The sequence below is a fragment of the Physeter macrocephalus genome, chromosome 14, assembly GCF_002837175.3.
Source record: "Physeter macrocephalus isolate SW-GA chromosome 14, ASM283717v5, whole genome shotgun sequence".
Lineage (NCBI taxonomy): Eukaryota > Metazoa > Chordata > Mammalia > Artiodactyla > Physeteridae > Physeter > Physeter macrocephalus.
This window is the reverse complement of record NC_041227.1, coordinates 96,890,717-96,906,643: the sequence shown is the minus strand read 5'-3', so window position 1 is coordinate 96,906,643 and position 15,927 is coordinate 96,890,717. Positions and strand designations below refer to the sequence as shown.

At 46.2% G+C, this 15,927-nt stretch overlaps 1 protein-coding gene across 2 annotated transcripts in view; it reads left to right on the top strand.

The window, feature by feature from the left end:
• Positions 1-1,497: 1,497 nt before the first annotated feature.
• The window catches only part of MYO1D (myosin ID), a 356,895-nt gene continuing 342,465 nt past the window's right edge, over positions 1,498-15,927 (top strand). The window contains exon 1 of one of the 2 annotated variants that reach the window (XM_024127623.2): positions 1,498-1,645. In XM_024127623.2, the coding sequence (XP_023983391.1) occupies positions 1,551-1,645 (95 nt within the window). In that variant the 5' untranslated portion in view covers positions 1,498-1,550. The remainder of the gene's footprint in view (positions 1,646-15,927) is intronic. The other variant, XM_024127622.3, reaches the window with a different exon arrangement.

The following is a 15,927-nucleotide window of genomic DNA, read 5'->3' as shown; positions in this document are numbered from 1 at the left end:
CTGCAACTCATCTCTGCCTGTGACAGAGATTGGGGTGGCTTTCTCATGGCAGACGTGCTCATTCCGGAGGTGATCAAGCTGTCTTACCCTCTCTCTTGGCCAGGCTGGGTTGTTGGAAGCTGAAGCAAACATGAGCAAGGTCCTTAGGTCTGGCTTACGCATCTCACCGTCAGCCATAGTGTAGGAGTCCAGCCAGGTCTTTGGGGGCTTCTAGATTTCCTGGTAGGTTTTGAAATAGAAGATGGTCCTAACAGAAACACAGGACTAAAGAGGTGCAGCTGCCTTAGAAAGCCATTTATAATAGATTTTCACTGAGAAAATGCAGTCTAGGTTCCAAAAGAATTTTCTAAGATCAACCAATGTATCTATAAATTGGAGACCACTTAAAACCCATTCTATTCCATTGAACCATTGTGCATTTCATATGTACATGTGCAAGGCACTACACCAAGCTCCTTGGTGTGTGTCAAGGGGGATATGGAGAAGTTCAGGATATGGTCCCATGCTCAAGAAGCCTACAGTAATCCCTGGGAGATGATACATAGATAGACGAAAAACTTAATAACATTATAAGGTAATGTATGATGACATGCTCAGGGGAGTGGAAGAGAAAAATGGATCACGGAACACGGGAGAAGGAAAGCAGTGTGCCATGTGGCTAAACGCTGGGGCATAAGTCAAATGACCTGAATGAAATTGCAGCTTCCCCACTACTTAGGTAGCCGTGCGCAAGTTACTTAAAGTTCTCTAAGGCCCTTATAAAAGCTCTGGGCACTTCTGGTACCCCCAACGTGTTCATTATTATTACTCTCTCTCAGTCTGAGCGTGAACCATCATTTTAAGGATGGAGAGGATGTGAGCAGAAGAGCAGGAGAGGGCTTCGCAGCAGGGTGACAGAATCGTAATGAATTATCCACGCGAGAAGCTCCACAAGATACTTTCGTAACTTTGTTGGCATATACCAAGCCCGGGCGGAGGCGGCAATCCTGGAAACTTGATTCCACCCACGTCCTACGTTCGCACGCCTCGGCACCGCCCCCGAGCTCCCAGCGCCCGTCCCCAGAGGGCGCTGCCACCCCGCCGCCTCTGCCCGGCCCGGAGCGCGCCCCCGCCGGCCGCCCCGCGCGTGCGCGCCGCCCAGGTGAGGAGGTGGTGGCCTGCGCCGCGGGGGCGGCTCCTCGGCCGGGGGGGCGGGGCGGGGCGGAGAGGCCAGTCCGGGCCGGGGCGGGTGGGGCGGGCAGCCGCGGGGCCGGGGCCAGACAAGGCCAGAGGCGGGACCAACTGCCGCCGTCTCCGTCTCGTTGTCTCTTCCCCCACAGCGCTGGGCAGCCGCCGCGGGAAAAGCGGAAACTGCCGCGTGAGCCGCGCCGGACGAGAGCGCGCCGAAGAGCAGCGGGGCGGCCTCCGTCCCAACTAGCCCCGCCGAGCCGCCGCGGCGCCCCCTTCCCCGCGCCCCGCCCCGGCCCCGCCCGAGCTCGCCGCGCGCCCCCGCCGCCCGAGCGCGCCCACCTGAACCCGTCCGCGCCCACCTGAGCCCGTACGCCGGCGCCATGGCGGAGCAGGAGAGCCTGGAGTTCGGGAAGGCGGACTTCGTGCTGATGGACACTGTCTCCATGCCCGAGTTCATGGCCAACCTCCGGCTCAGGTGAGGGCGGAGCGGCCGTGCGGAATGCCGCGAGCCTGCGCTTTCCCGAGAGGGGGCGCCGTTGCGGTGCGGCCGGATTGGGGGTGTCGGGGGTGCACCGAGCGCGAGGGATGGAGTGCGGCCGGATTGGGATGTCCGGGGTCCTCTGAGCTCGATGGTTGAGCTTTCCCGAGAGAGGACGCCCTGGGGTGCGGCCGCATTGGAGTGGAAAGGGCGTGCTGAGCTCCAGGACTGCGCCTTCTAGAGAGGGGGTGTCCTTAGGTGCTGTCCGGACGGGGGAGGGGGGTGTCGGGGGGAGGCAGCGCTTGGGGCCAGGCAGCTAGTGCGTTGCCCCAGGTAAGTGTTGTGGGCGGGCCGGGTGACCTAATGGAAACAAGAGTAAAGGGAAATAAAAACTTTCGGGAGCGTCGTGGCGGCCGCAAGGCTCTGGGAAGACTGGAGGGGTGTTTTGGAGAGGGGCTAGGGTCTCATCGCGGTTTCACACTTGGTTCTTTTCTTTTTTCGCTTTCGTGTTCTTTTTTTATTTTTTTTCTGGCGTGGTTCCATCACGTCATTCAGGACGCTATGGAGTGATCCCTGAGCTGTCTGTTCCGGGACACTGGCTATTTTTTAGTTACTCTCTGAACGTAATTAGACACGTTTCCAGACATCGAAGAGACTGCTCTGCTTGCCAGTGCCAAGATAAACTGTCTGAATTTGACAAGGCATTCATGGTTTCAGTTTTTTCAAGGAGTTGTGGATGGAACCCTTGTGTTACTGACATCCTTGAGAATGTAGTCACAACTCAACGCCCCGGGATGGGCTTCCAGGACGAGTTTGTTTTAGAAAGGCTTCTACATGGGATTATTTCACTCCTGATAGAGTAATATGTAAGCAGAGCTTTAAAGTAGTTTGACTCTTTATAAAAAGAAAACGTTACAGTAAATGGAGTTGCAAAATAACTTGAGTTGGGGGGGGGAGGTGTTTCCTGGAAGTTCTGACTCCATTTCTTGTAGGTTTTAAATATCGCTCCATAAACTTAAAAGTGAAAATCTTAATCTCGGTTTGGGTGTTTAACTAATCCCACTTCTCAGTATGAATTTCCCTGTTAACTTTAAGAATTTTTAAAACTTTTTTAATCTTCAAAATTGCAGTTCTTATAGTCTTCATCTTCTCTTAGCCAGGCTTCATCATGTCCCAGAGTAAGGAGCAGGGGCTCAGAGCGGAGTTCTACACCCACCTACCACAAAGGACTTTGAGCCAGTCCGTGTGTCTGAGTTTCCTAATTTGTAAAATAATGATCTCCAAGATTTTTCTGCCCTTACATTCTTTTTTTGCTTTCACATATCATTGGTTGCAAAGTCTTGTGAGGCTTGACTCTTAAGAAAGATTATTAATGTGAGCCTAACTTAGCTCAGAAGAGAACTTTGCACTGGAGAGAATTTTGCAATTTAATTCTGCATTATGCAGGGGACTTTAGGAGGTAAGGTGGGAGGGTCCAAAGAACCATCAGATGTGTCCTTACCTCTCAAAGACATGGCATGTTTATGAAGATAGGGAGCAAGGTGAAAATTTTTATTCATTTAAATAATAGGTCAAGAAAACAACAGAGAAGTTAAGCTTTGTAGAGCTTAGATGATTCTTTGCCAAGTAATTGTACAACCTAATTGTTCTGGAAGTTTAGCAGAGGGAGAGATGCCTTAGGCTGGCTCAGAAACACCATCTAGAGGAGAGGAGGGGTTGAGAGGAGTTGCAGAGGATGGGTAGGATCTGTGTAGGTGGAGAACGTTCCAGGTGGATAAAGTGGCCAAGCAGAGGAGTGCAGCTTAAAAGCTAACTCTGGGTGATCGTGAATACACTAAGTTGTCGGGAGGGGAAGGAGTGGGTGTTGGGGAGTTGTGGAAGGAATCGCCAGCTCTCATTAGTATGACCCTTGGCTAATGCCCAGGTTTCTAGGTCTACCTTTATTCCCAATCACCAGGTCCATCAAGATTTGGATGTTGTATGTGTCTCACCTGTGTACTCGACAACTCTGCTAATTGGCTGCAAGTCTCAGCGCACGGGTTCAGTGATTGTTCATGGTTTATTTATAAGTTGGGAGGGGTTGGTTCCTGGGAGCTGTAAAGGGTAGCAGTGCCCTTGCCTCCTCCCCAGCTGTAAATCCTGATGACCCAGGTGGAAAGTAGGCCGCTCTCTGCTAGTTGGAATTTCCTATCAGCCTGTTGTTCCTCCAGACCGTTCCAGTGTTTTAGCTGTATGAGCTACTGGGCTCATGCTCGTGTGGACCCTTGGATATCTGTGTCCCTCTGCAGAAGGTGACCACAAACCTCCTGTAGATCCAGGTGCTATTATGTCATGTAATGTTTTCATCTCCCGGAATATGGGTGGTTGGTCCATACGGGCTGTATATTTATGGTTGTACAGAGGTGAAATTTGAGTGTATTTCATCTCACAGTGGGTATGTGCTCACGTGCTCCATCATTCCTGCCTTCCCCAAGCTGCGGCTTCTCCTCTCACTCCCATCTGGAATGTCCTGTCCCCTGCTGTCTATCTGGCTCTTCTGCAAGGCCCCTTTCCTTCATTTATGGTCTGTGACATGCATTTAGGCACTTACAGCTACAGTTTCAGGGGTCTGTGTCATCCAAACTGAATTTTAGTTTTCCCTAGAGTAGCACCCACTGTGACATTTTTTATAGAGAGAGAAAAAAAGGAATGTTTCGGTTACTTTTTTTTTTTTAAGCTTTTGTGTCATTGTCCATTTAGAATTATCTTCTTATTTTGCCACTAGTCTGGCTTTCTTTTCCTCTCTTGGGTAAAAGCGTTATTTTTAGACATCTGCTACAACCAATGTCACTTTCCCCTTACTGTTATTATTTTTAAAAATGGATGTAGACATGTGTCTGTGCCTGAGGGTCTGGATGAGGCACGACTCGACGTGGATCAGTGCGAGCTAGCATATCTGAGAAGGAGTTTCAGTTCGTATTTTACCCTCATACCAAAAACTGCTAGCATCTTGAGGGCTGCCTTCTCGCCCTCCTAGGAGTCTCTTGCTAAGGGAGATTTGTTCTAATTACTTGCTTTTCCTTTTGGTGGAGGCAGAGGTGTCGGTGGTTTTGGTGATGGTGGTAAGCTCCGCACTCCACTTCCAAGGGTCCGATCCAGGAGTTGGATGCCTGCACAAGCACCTCCAGCCTTCATGGTCAGGCCTGATTCCCGCCAGACCCCCGCATGGCCACTTGAAGGCCCGACCTCGGCATCCCCACCGTAGTCTGCTTTCTTCCTAGGCGCTTCCTTTTCAGAGCCTTTGGTTCCTTTTCTCGTGGCTTGGGCCATTCCTGGGCTTGAGTTCTAACAAAATTCACATCAGCTCTGCACCCTGTCTCACAGTGAGAGACCTGCCTGGTGCCGCCACGCGGAACATCGGGTCCTCCCTGTGCTCTTATGCGCCGCTTAGCCGTCCTCGAGGAAGGAGGAATGCGGGCTGCTGTTCCTGAGGACAGTGGCCTGAGACATGTGCTTTTCATGTCACAGGTCGAGGAAACCCACTTTAGGCTTCCAGTTTCTAATTTTGTTGGTGGTGGTTCCTGTTTTGAGAATAAGGCATCTGCTCAGCCTGGTGTCTTGGCTCTTTGGAAATGTAATTTGTCCTCTTTTCCTACCGGTTTTTCTCTTCCATAAAAGCAGTGATTTGAAGCACTGCGTTTACCGAAGCTCCAGGCAACTTCTCACCTTTAACCTAACACGATGTTCCTTTTGTACCTTTGCTTAGACCAGGCTTTCCTCAATCTTGGTGCTGTCGACAGTGGGGCTGGGTCATGCTTTGGTGGGGGGGCGGGACTACCCTGTGTGTTGTCGGATAGTTTAGCAGCATCCCTGGCTTCTACCCACCAGATGCCAGGAGCACCACTCCCCTCCCATATGACAACCAAAAATGTTTCCAGATGTTGCCAGATGCCCCCTGGGGGAGGGGGCAAAATTGTCCTCAGTTGAGAACCACTGGCCTCTGCTGGTCTCACTCCCTGGAATGCCCTGGAATGTCCTCCCCCTACTCTCTGCCCTCCTTCCCTGCCTGTTAGACTCTTACTTGTCCTGCGAGACCAGTTCTGAAAAGTCCTTCCCAAACCTCCAAGGCAAGGGTTAACCATACCCTCACCTGTGCTCCCAAGATCATAACTGTTAGAGAGGATTTATCATGCTATGTTGTTTTCTCTGCATATGTGCATTCCCACCAAATTGTGAGATTCGCCAAAGCCAGAGAGCCTGTCCAGAGGTGGATCCAGGTTGTGTGGTCCTCTGAAATTCATTACAGTTGGGGAGGGGGGAACCACCTCTAAGAAAAAGGGTATAAATTATGAATGTCAAGTTAGATACACGGCTTCGGAAGGGCAAGCACAAGTGAGTGGCTGTGAGGCAAACCCACCTCTAGCCCTTCTGCATTTTCTATCGTGCTCCAGAATTGGGCAGCTATGTATTCAATACATTTTAAAATGAGTGAACTGGGACTCCCCTGGTGGTCCAGTGGTTAGGACTCCGCGATTTCACTGCCGCGGGCCTGGGTTCGATCCCCGGTCAGGGAACTAAGATCCCACAAGGCACGCGGCGTGGCCAAAAACTAAAAAAATTAAAATAAAATGAGTGAACTAAGCCGTCAAATGTTGGCTGATTATTCTTCAGCCCATGGAATTCTTAACTTAAAAAAAGCATGCAATCATCTCAAAATACTGTACTTAATTTAATACAACTTCAGTGTGTGGCTGGGGCGGGCAGGGGCAGTGAGCTGCAGAATTAGTAGAAAGGCAGTGGACAGGCGCTTGCTCGCTCGGGCTCTCTCACTCGCCACACAACCTCTGTACTCTTTCTGCAGCTCTTTGATCATTTGGAAACTTAGATAGGACAGAGGGTCCCTCTTGCTTCTTGGGGCAAAACCTTAGGTACCCTGGTGGTCCTCAAGCACGTGTCAATCTGTGATTGGTTCAGAGCTCTCCTTCAGAGGAGCTGTAGTTAGATTCCTAGGAGAGGTGAATGGCACACTAAATCTTTTTGGCTTGCATGTGAAATTCTTTGGCAACCACTTTTAGAGGCCTTCGGAAAAGGACAGTTTGCTCTGGGCCTGTTTTGCACATTGGCTTCATATTGGGACAAAAAAATGAGAATTTGGGTTTCGGAGCTGCCATTTGGAGTGAATCACCCAGCCGTCTTGTTTCCTTTCCTACTCCGTGACAGATTTCCAAGACTATTTTTATTCGGGGTCATTTGTTGACCCTGGAGACTTCTGCTGAATTTAGCTCCCAAACAGAGCCAGATGTGGGTGGAATCAAGCGCTCAGAAGCTGCTACTGGTGTGTTTCATCACAGGTTCTGAAGGGTTCTTCTTCCTTAAAGAGAGGAGCTTTGACTTTTTGCTCAACTTGGAGACGAAAGTGGTGAATCTGGTATAGATAGAAGTGTGTTTGTTTAATGACTCGTGCAAGCTGTCAGTGTTGTGAATTATCCTAATGTGGAGAGCTGTTTGCTGACACTTTCACCTAAGTCTGAGCCACCTCAGCAAAAGGACTGGATCTCAAGGACCAGCCTCATTTTATGATAACTCTCTGGCATCCCTTGCTGTGTTGCAGTTGGGACTGGATTGGGTCATGTGTCACTGCCAAGCCTATCTAGTGGGATCTGCTGTCAACAGTGGCTCCAGCCCCACTGGTGATGAGCCCCACTGACATGGCCTGTCAAAAAGGCAACTAGATTCAGGAATGGGTTCAGAGGGTAACAGCAGTTTTAAATATACATTGCCAGCCTCTCTCTTTTTGTCTATTCAGATCCTTGGTTGAGATAACAGTTTTATTTCCTCTGGGATGGAGGCTCCCTTCAGTTTACCTGCTATGTAATAACTGGGCAGATCTCTTAGTAGACAGTGTTTCCCAAACTTTAGTTTCTGCCATTTATGGGAAGAAGAAAGGGGAGCGCATGCTTACATCGGAAAGCAGTGAAAAGAGCACAGGCTTCCAGTCCTGACTGACCAAGTTCAAATCCCAGCTTCACTCTCACTCTTTTTAGCATTATACCTTAGGGTGCGTTAACTTACCTAAGCCTCAGTTTCCTTGTATATGTAAGATGATTGCCTCTTAGGGTTATTGGGCTGAAATCACATGAAGTGTAAAAAGTGCCTGGTCGGGGCTTGGTACATAATTCCCTCCCAACTCATGTTAACTCTGTTTCTGAATCCTTCCCAAATGGCCTCACCTCCCTGCCCTGACCCTGAAGGGCTTGCTAATCTCACTGCTTCCTTCCTCACAAAGACAGAATCATTTGTTTTGGCTTTATTTGGGGGGCAAGATTGAAAGTGTTCTAGAAGGGGTTGGGGTTACCTAGTGGGGAAAGCAAAAACATTGGAGATAAATAGATCTGGACCTTAATCTCGCCTCTCTCCACTACTACCACCCACGTGGGCTTAGACAAGTTGCTTAGACTCCCTGAGTCTCGGTTTCTTCATCTGTAAAGATGAAGTGTTACTGCAAAGATTAAATTCTACCACCTGTAAAACACCTAGCGTGGTACCTGTAGCATAGTAGATGCTCAGCAGATGGCCCTCTGTCTCTCCTCTCGAGCCCCTCTCAGTGTAGCCCTGTGGATCAAGTGCCCTTGTTGGTCCCACTGTCTCCGTGACTGTCACACTCATAACCCTGTTCCCTCCAGGGTTACCACTATTTAGTTCCTGAACATTGTTTTAAACACTTTGGCAAAGGAGATCAGCTGTTCATATTATTCATAAGTGTTCCGAAATATTTTATTCTTCGTGTTTACTGTTCTCTGCTTTCATGAAGGTTGGTGGCATTGGTGCCTGAAGTCTCCAGGCACTATAGATGGGTGATTAACTTTAAATATAGTCTTAAAAAAAAAAAACCCCTCTAACTTACTTCCTTATTTAACTATAGACCTTATGTATTTTTAATATAATCTCCTGGCTTTAAAGCTAGCAACTACTTGAATTCTTGCTGTGTGCTCATCACTATGCTGGGCACTTTGGTGGGGGTTACTTTATAAAATCATTCTTTGCGGGATAGCGTAATTGGGAGTAAAAGATACCTTAATAAATAGATCAAGCTCAAGTAGAATATGATTGAGCCAAAATGAATATTGCAGACAATCAGTTATTTTTAGGGCTTCCTAGAGAGAAGGAACCAGTGAAGCAGATTTTTTAAAAACAGAACTGATGACAGTGTAATTAAGAGTCGTATATATATTGTGTACTAGAGTTCTCAGGGAATTCAGAAAAAGAGAAAATGGGATTGGGAGTAGGTAGACAGTGCTCTGTGGAAGAGGTAGAATGTGAGCAGACCCTTGTTGGAAGGAGAGAGAGTTTCTCATCGGGAGACACCCCTTTCCCCTGGGCCCTGATGTCCTAGCCCTTTGCTTTCCTGCCGTCCACTTCAGCGCCAGTGGGCTGGCCATGCTGCCCGCCAGCTTCCACTGCTAGAAAATATCCACCACTACCACCCCCACCCCCACATTGTCGGCACTTTTTTCATTCCTGTCTTATGCTACCCCCAAATTCTCCCAACTAGAGGCTGAGTCAGGCTGATAAGAATCCTCTTCCAAAGTCAGATACCTCTAATGCAGCCCAGGCACATGAGGGTAAATTTGCTGGGTCCTTTCTGTCTCATGCCTTGGTGAGGTCAGTTAGAAGGAGGGACTGAGAATTTCACTTCTGAGTAATAATTTTGCAGCCTGTCACCGCAGACCTGGGATGGAGAACTGAACTCTGGCGGGAAGGATGGGCCAAAGATAGTATGAGCCCAGTTTATTCTTGGGCAGGCAGGCTCTGAGGACAGAGAGGGAGGGTGCCAGAGAAAAACTTGGCTCAATTAAAAAATTTGTCTGTGGCGTATCTTTGGGCCTAGAAGAGGAAATGGAAAAAAAAATTTTTTTTCTTCCTTTATTTTATGCCTAATTACAGAACTTTTAAGACTCAGCACCCAGACTGCGTGGTGAATATCATGGTCATTCCATTGTGGGTTAGAGACATATGTGAGCCAGCCTGTGACTCTAATCATGGCTTTCAACATTTCTTGGTGAAACAGAATGGTCCACTGTTGGAAAGTAGGCCATTTTAAAGTAAGGGTTTCTGGTAAGTGACTTTAATTGATGGAGAAGGGATTTGAGAGCCTCAACTGGTTCCTTTTTGATACTTCACCCACCTTCCCGTCTCCTCCTTGTCTCAGCCTCACCCCTGAGGATACCCCAATTTGCATTCCAGACACAGCTGCTCATGGGGGAGTAGTTACTTTATGTCTCAGTGAGTTGATCTTCGTTCTCCCCACGTTTCTGCCCCTTGGTGCACACAGTATGGAAATGGATTTCGCTTTAGTGAGATTAAAGCATTAATTCTAGTAAAGCTATTTTGCTTTAATTAAAAGATTGTTTAGTGCTGAACATAGCTTTTTTTTTTTTCCAAAAAATACACAGGCCAATTCAAGGTTCTATTAAAACAAAACAAAACAAAAACTTCTGGAATAGATGGGGAAATGCATCAAGAGACAAACCCAACTTTGCTTTCATTCCTCCTCTCCATTTATGACCCACAGTCATATTACTAAGACTTGGGGGAAAAAAATTACCGCTTACATATACCACCGTCCCATAAGCGCTAGAAGCCAATGAATTAGTCAAAAAATGGCTTCATCTAAAACAATGAAGCAAACACCAAGAGCAGTTCAAACAATTTTTTCCCCTCTGATCACAAAGTCTGCTTTGAGTAACTTGTACAATAGAGGATCATCCGTAGCCGGGTCAGGGCGATCCCGAAGGGCTTTGTCTCAAACCGCTGCTTTGTGTTCAGTATAAAGTCGAGAAAAATTTCATAGTCAATTAAAAGAAAAAAGTCAAACTCCATTTAAAAAAAAAAAACAAAACCTTACCCTTATTTTGGGTCACCCTAAAATCAGTTATGTTTCAGTTTTGGCTTTCATGGACATCTCGGTCATTTAAAATTTATTATAAGAATAGCCTTTGATCATGAGGTTGAGTTAGCCTGATTCTGCCATCCTAGCCTATGTTACTTGTAATTAAGAAGAAAACCTTTTTCAAAAAATCCTCAAAAGAACATCTCTAGAGTAGTTCACATGTCAGGAAGTACAACCATGAGGAGTTTTTTTTTGTTTTTAATTGCATTCAGCCCGTGCTGTCAATTCATATTTGTGTCCTGCCTGTAGTCTCTAAGTCCCGAGGGCAACTCTATCTTCTTTACCTCTGAAGGCTTCTTTCCAGGCATTAAGAACAAAATGTTTTCACTTCTATCAGTGAATGAGTAAGTGAATGCATAATATTTCCACATCTTTGATGCCTGCCTGAACTATGTATTTTCCGGATTTTATGTATTGTATTTTGTATGTTTAAATAATCTGATTTTTCTGTTGTAACTCTAGTCTTTGGGAAGATAGGAAAATAAAACTACTGTTACTCTTGGGGGAGGAAAAAAGCGCTCAAATATATCTGGGATCCTTGTGAAATGATAGACATCTGTTTTCTTTTCAAAGACTTGTAGAACTCAGACAGGTGGAGCTTGTCATCCATACAACAAGGGGGAAACCTACTTGAGTGGTTCTGTAATCTCGTGTTGTTGCTTACCTTCGCAAGTTGATTACATTTTTACCAGCCTCGGGAGGCCTTTATATAATTTGGTATCATTTGTTGACTGTCTCTAAAGGGACACTCTTTCATACAGCAAATCCAGTGACTCAGATCACATGAGTGGTGCTCTTTCAGTCTGCATTCTGTGGTGTCCTGGGCCATGAGACGCCATCTTGGATGCCAGGTAGGAGTGGAGTAGGGCTTCAGCCCCTCTCCTTTCAGCAGAGCAGCTCTGCATCTACATATTGGGGTTCCAAGGAATTTTTTTCTTGATGAGCTAAATTATTTTTATTTTTAATTTATTTTTTCAATGAAGTATAGTTGATTTACAATATTATACTAGTTTCAGGTACACCACATAGTGATTCAATATTTTTATAGATTATACTCCGTTTAAAGTTATTACAAAATAATGGCTATATTTCCCTGTGCTGTACAGTATATCCTTGTCGCTTATTTACTTTATACAGAATAGTTAGTATCTCTTTTTTTTTTGTTGTTGTTGTTGTTGTTGTTGTACGCGGGCCTCCCTCTGTTGTGGCCTCTCCCGTTGCGGAACACAGGCTCCGGACGCGCAGGCTCATTAGCCATGGCTCACGGGCCCAGCCGCTCCGCGGCATGTGGGATCTTCCCAGACCGGGGCACGAACCCGTGTCCCCTGCATCGGCAGGCGGACTCTCAACCACTGCACCGCCAGGGAAGCCCAGAGTAGATAGTATCTCTTAATCCCCACCACTAGCATGCCCTTCCCCTTTTCCCTAACCACTAGTTTGTTCTCTATATCTATGACCAAGGAATTTTTTGTTTGAGAAGAAATGCTATCACATTGAAAAACCAGTTTGAAAACCACTGTTCTAGGTGCTTGTTTTCCAGATGGCTTTTAGTCTTAACAACCACACACACACAGACACACAGACACACACACACAAAATTAGAAATATTTCTAACCAAAATGATTTAAAAAGTGGCAGTGCAGCATGATATAATGAGCAAAGGAAATATTTCAGCTATCCGAACTTAAGCATGGCTCTACTATATGTACTATATGATGTAAACAATGTACTTCAGTTCTCTGAGCCTCTACTGCCTGGTTTTAAAATGGGACTGATCCCTACATTACAAGGTTATTTCATAAAATGAGATCATAGATGGGTTGTTTATTGTTGTAAACATATCAAGGACACTCAAATGCTAATGCTCTCTCACTCTTGCTTCCTTAAACAGAATGTAAGGAATGTAATTTAACTTTTTCCCTAAAGGACCTAGATCATGATACTCATAGTTATGAACAATTGTTTTCACACCTCTGGGGATTATTGAGATGTGTGTGTTGTTTTGTTCCACACCAAATTGATGTGAACAATGTAACATTTTAAGAGTATATGGTTAAATTTCTATAGTTTCTCTTAGTGTGCCTCCCTATGGATTCTCTGCCCCCTCTTAATCTACAAATGTGGTCTGCTCTGGGACTATCTCATGGAAGGGAATAGAGAGGAGTTAATGAGTTCTAATGAAGACTGAGGGGTTGCCCTGGGTGTTTCAATTCTGGGGCATGAATTTTGAGACGTCTCTGCTCAGAAGTATTTTTTGATTGCTTTGGTGTGTGAAGCCAAGGCTGAGTTCTGAGTCGTAGGCAAAGTGCTAGTCCAAAACTTACTCCTGCCCTTGGTATTTGAATTATTTGTGTGGTTGAACAAACCAGCGCATGCGGCATGGGTTTTTCCACACTGCATGCACTTTATGATTGCTTGTTGATTCGTGGGAGGCGGCAGCTGTTGGCAGAATCTGTTACCATTTGCATCTCTGCCTCCTAGGTTCCTGGTTTATCTGAAACCATTACTGAAAAGAAACCTGTTTTTTTTTTTTTTTTTTTTTTTTTTTTGCGGTACAGAGGCCTCTCACTGTTGTGGCCTCTCCCGTTGCGGAGCACAGGTTCCGGACGCACAGGCTCAGCGGCCGTGGCTCACGGGCCCAGCCGCTCCGCGGCACATGGGATCTTCCCGGACCGGGGCACGAACCCACATCCCCTGCATCGGCAGGCGGACTCTCAACCACTGCGCCACCAGGGAAGCCCCAAGAAACCTGTTCTTTAACTTCATTTATCCTCTGCTGGTGGTTCTCCAATTTGGCTTTGTATCAGAATCACCCAGCTCTTAAAATATCCAGGTTCCCAGGACTCTACTTCCCAGAGACTCTGATTTATTAAGCCTCATGAATGCCCAGTGATTCTCATGTGCAGCCAGGTTAGGGACCACAAGCCTAGGCTACTGGTTTTTCATCCACAGCTGTGTTCTGTTGAAGCTATATGGGATGTGAACTGACTGGTATAGTAACAAATGTATCATAACTTATCCAGATAACCAGTGTTCTTACTAAATCAATTTTAATTATTTGATAGTCACCCTTTTTATTTTTTGGCTGAGCTGCTTTGCCTGCAGGATCTTAGTTCCCCGACCAGGGATCGAACTTGTGCCCCCTGCAGTGGAAACACAGAGTCTTAACCCCTGGACCGCCAGGGGAGTCCCAGTAGTCACATCTTACTCTTCATCCTTACAGCACGTTTTCTTTCACTCTGTGGTTATGGTTGTCCACTTCTAGCATACCGTATATTATTTTTCTGTCACCAGATTCCCCATACCAAAAAAAAAAAGTGTAATCATACCATCCTTATTAATACCTTGATATATTTCCTTATAATATTTTGTACACATATAAATGTATATATTTAAAAATTTGGAATCTTCCTGCTTAAACAAGAATATACTTTTGTAAACAGTTTTCTCCTATAATGATGTAGTGTCCTCAGCATTTTTTTTCGTGTCCTTAAGTTGTTGTTGAAAGTATGATGGCAGCCACAACATCCTCATTCTTTTCTGGGTATGCAGGGGCAACCCAGACAGACATGGTTTCTTCTCCCATAGAGCTGAGGGAGACATACAAAACTGGTAAACAACAAAAGACTAATTACAGGTAGTAATAAGTGCTAGGAAGGAATGAGCAGGGTTCCCTCCTGGGGGAAGTGGCAGTGGTGTGTGTTCACGCCACAGAGAAGGCCTTTTATGAGGAAGTTGACTTTAAGTGAGATCAGAAGGATGAGGAATCTGCGTTGGGGTGGCGGGGGTGGAGGCAGGTGTGGGGAAGGGAAATCAGATAGGAAAGGGTGGTTCAGGCCAGGCAGGTGAGTCACTAGAGAGGGAGAGAGGGAGAGAGGGAGCTACTGATGGAGCACTAGTTAGGGCCACACTTTGCAAAGGGCCTTGGGAGCGAAGGGCTCAGACTTTAAGTGCGCCGGGAAGCATTGAAGGGCTTTCCACATCTTGCAGTCACTTCAGGTTGATAGCATGCTTTTAAGTGTCTGGGTTCAGCTGCCAAAACTCCCCAGGTCTGGTGGCTGTTCTGAATGTTTGTTTTCGTCCAATTGGTGAGTGGGGTGAGGAGTTGGCAGTTGCTTTCTACACTTGTCGTTCAGCGATAGTAAACACACATACAGTTCCGTCGTGATCTGTCGTATACCAGAGCTGTTTCTTGGAAGAGGCAGCCCAGAAACAGTGTTTTGTTGATTAAGTCAATCTCGATTAATGACTAATAGGCTACAGATGATTTGGGGGAGCTGCCTTTTTCTGATTTTATGCTTCAAGCAATAGAAGAAGGATTCTGAGCCATGAATTCCCTGATGAAATCTCTGAGTTGTAGAACTTTAATGCCAGAAGGGAACCTGGAGGTTATCTCCCTGATGTACAGATACATGAAGTTAGGAACACAGAAGTTATGTGATTTTTTTTTCCCCAGGATTCTTCAGTAGTCTAGTGGCACAGTTATACTGGAGCAAAAATCTCTGGTGTCCTAGCTCTCCGTTTGTTCTTCTGCTTCTGTCTTCTTTACTCTGGATTGCTTTGCAATCAAGTAGCAATTCTTTAACTTCCTTTTTCACCTGCCCCCGCCCCCCCCCCTTAAAACAAACTTACTTAAAAAGATCTGAGCAGGTTGAAACGATGTAAATATGAAGTAAATCTCTAGTTCTCTTACTGAAGGGCAACAGTGCAAATACAAAATAACATTTTAGGGATGCCAAAGATGAGGGTTTCAGGAGCCTGTATTATGTGTCAACATCCACCTGGGCTCTATCCAGAAAAAAGGGGACTTGGAAGTTCTACCCTGGTTCATCCCACCTGCCCTGGAGGGCTGTGTAGTTCTCACTGCTTTATCAGTTAAAATGCCATTGGCAGCAGTGAAAAGAAAACCTGACCAAACTGGCGTACACAAAAAGGAAACACATTATCTCACGAAACCAGAAGTCAGTGATAAGAGAGGCTCTGGCCGGAGTCCTTAAGGACTCTGGCTCCACTAGTCGTCTGTGATTATCTCAGTTTTGTCCTTCTAGGGCTGGTTTCACCCTCACGCTAGCTGAGGATAGTTACAGCAGTCTGTGCATCTCATCCAGACACAGTACCCTCCGAAGGAAGAAGAGGGAACCATCTGCCTGTCTTTGCTTCTTTTTTAGGAAGTCTCTAGAAGACTTCCTTGTGTTTCATTGGTCTGCATTTGCTCACATGCAAATTACTAAACCCATCACTGGTTCTGAGGAATGCGGTTATCATGATTGATTTAGAATGCACACAGTTATGTGGAAGGGAGTAGATACTGGAACAAAATCAGCTTCTTTTAGGGAGGAATGGATTTTAG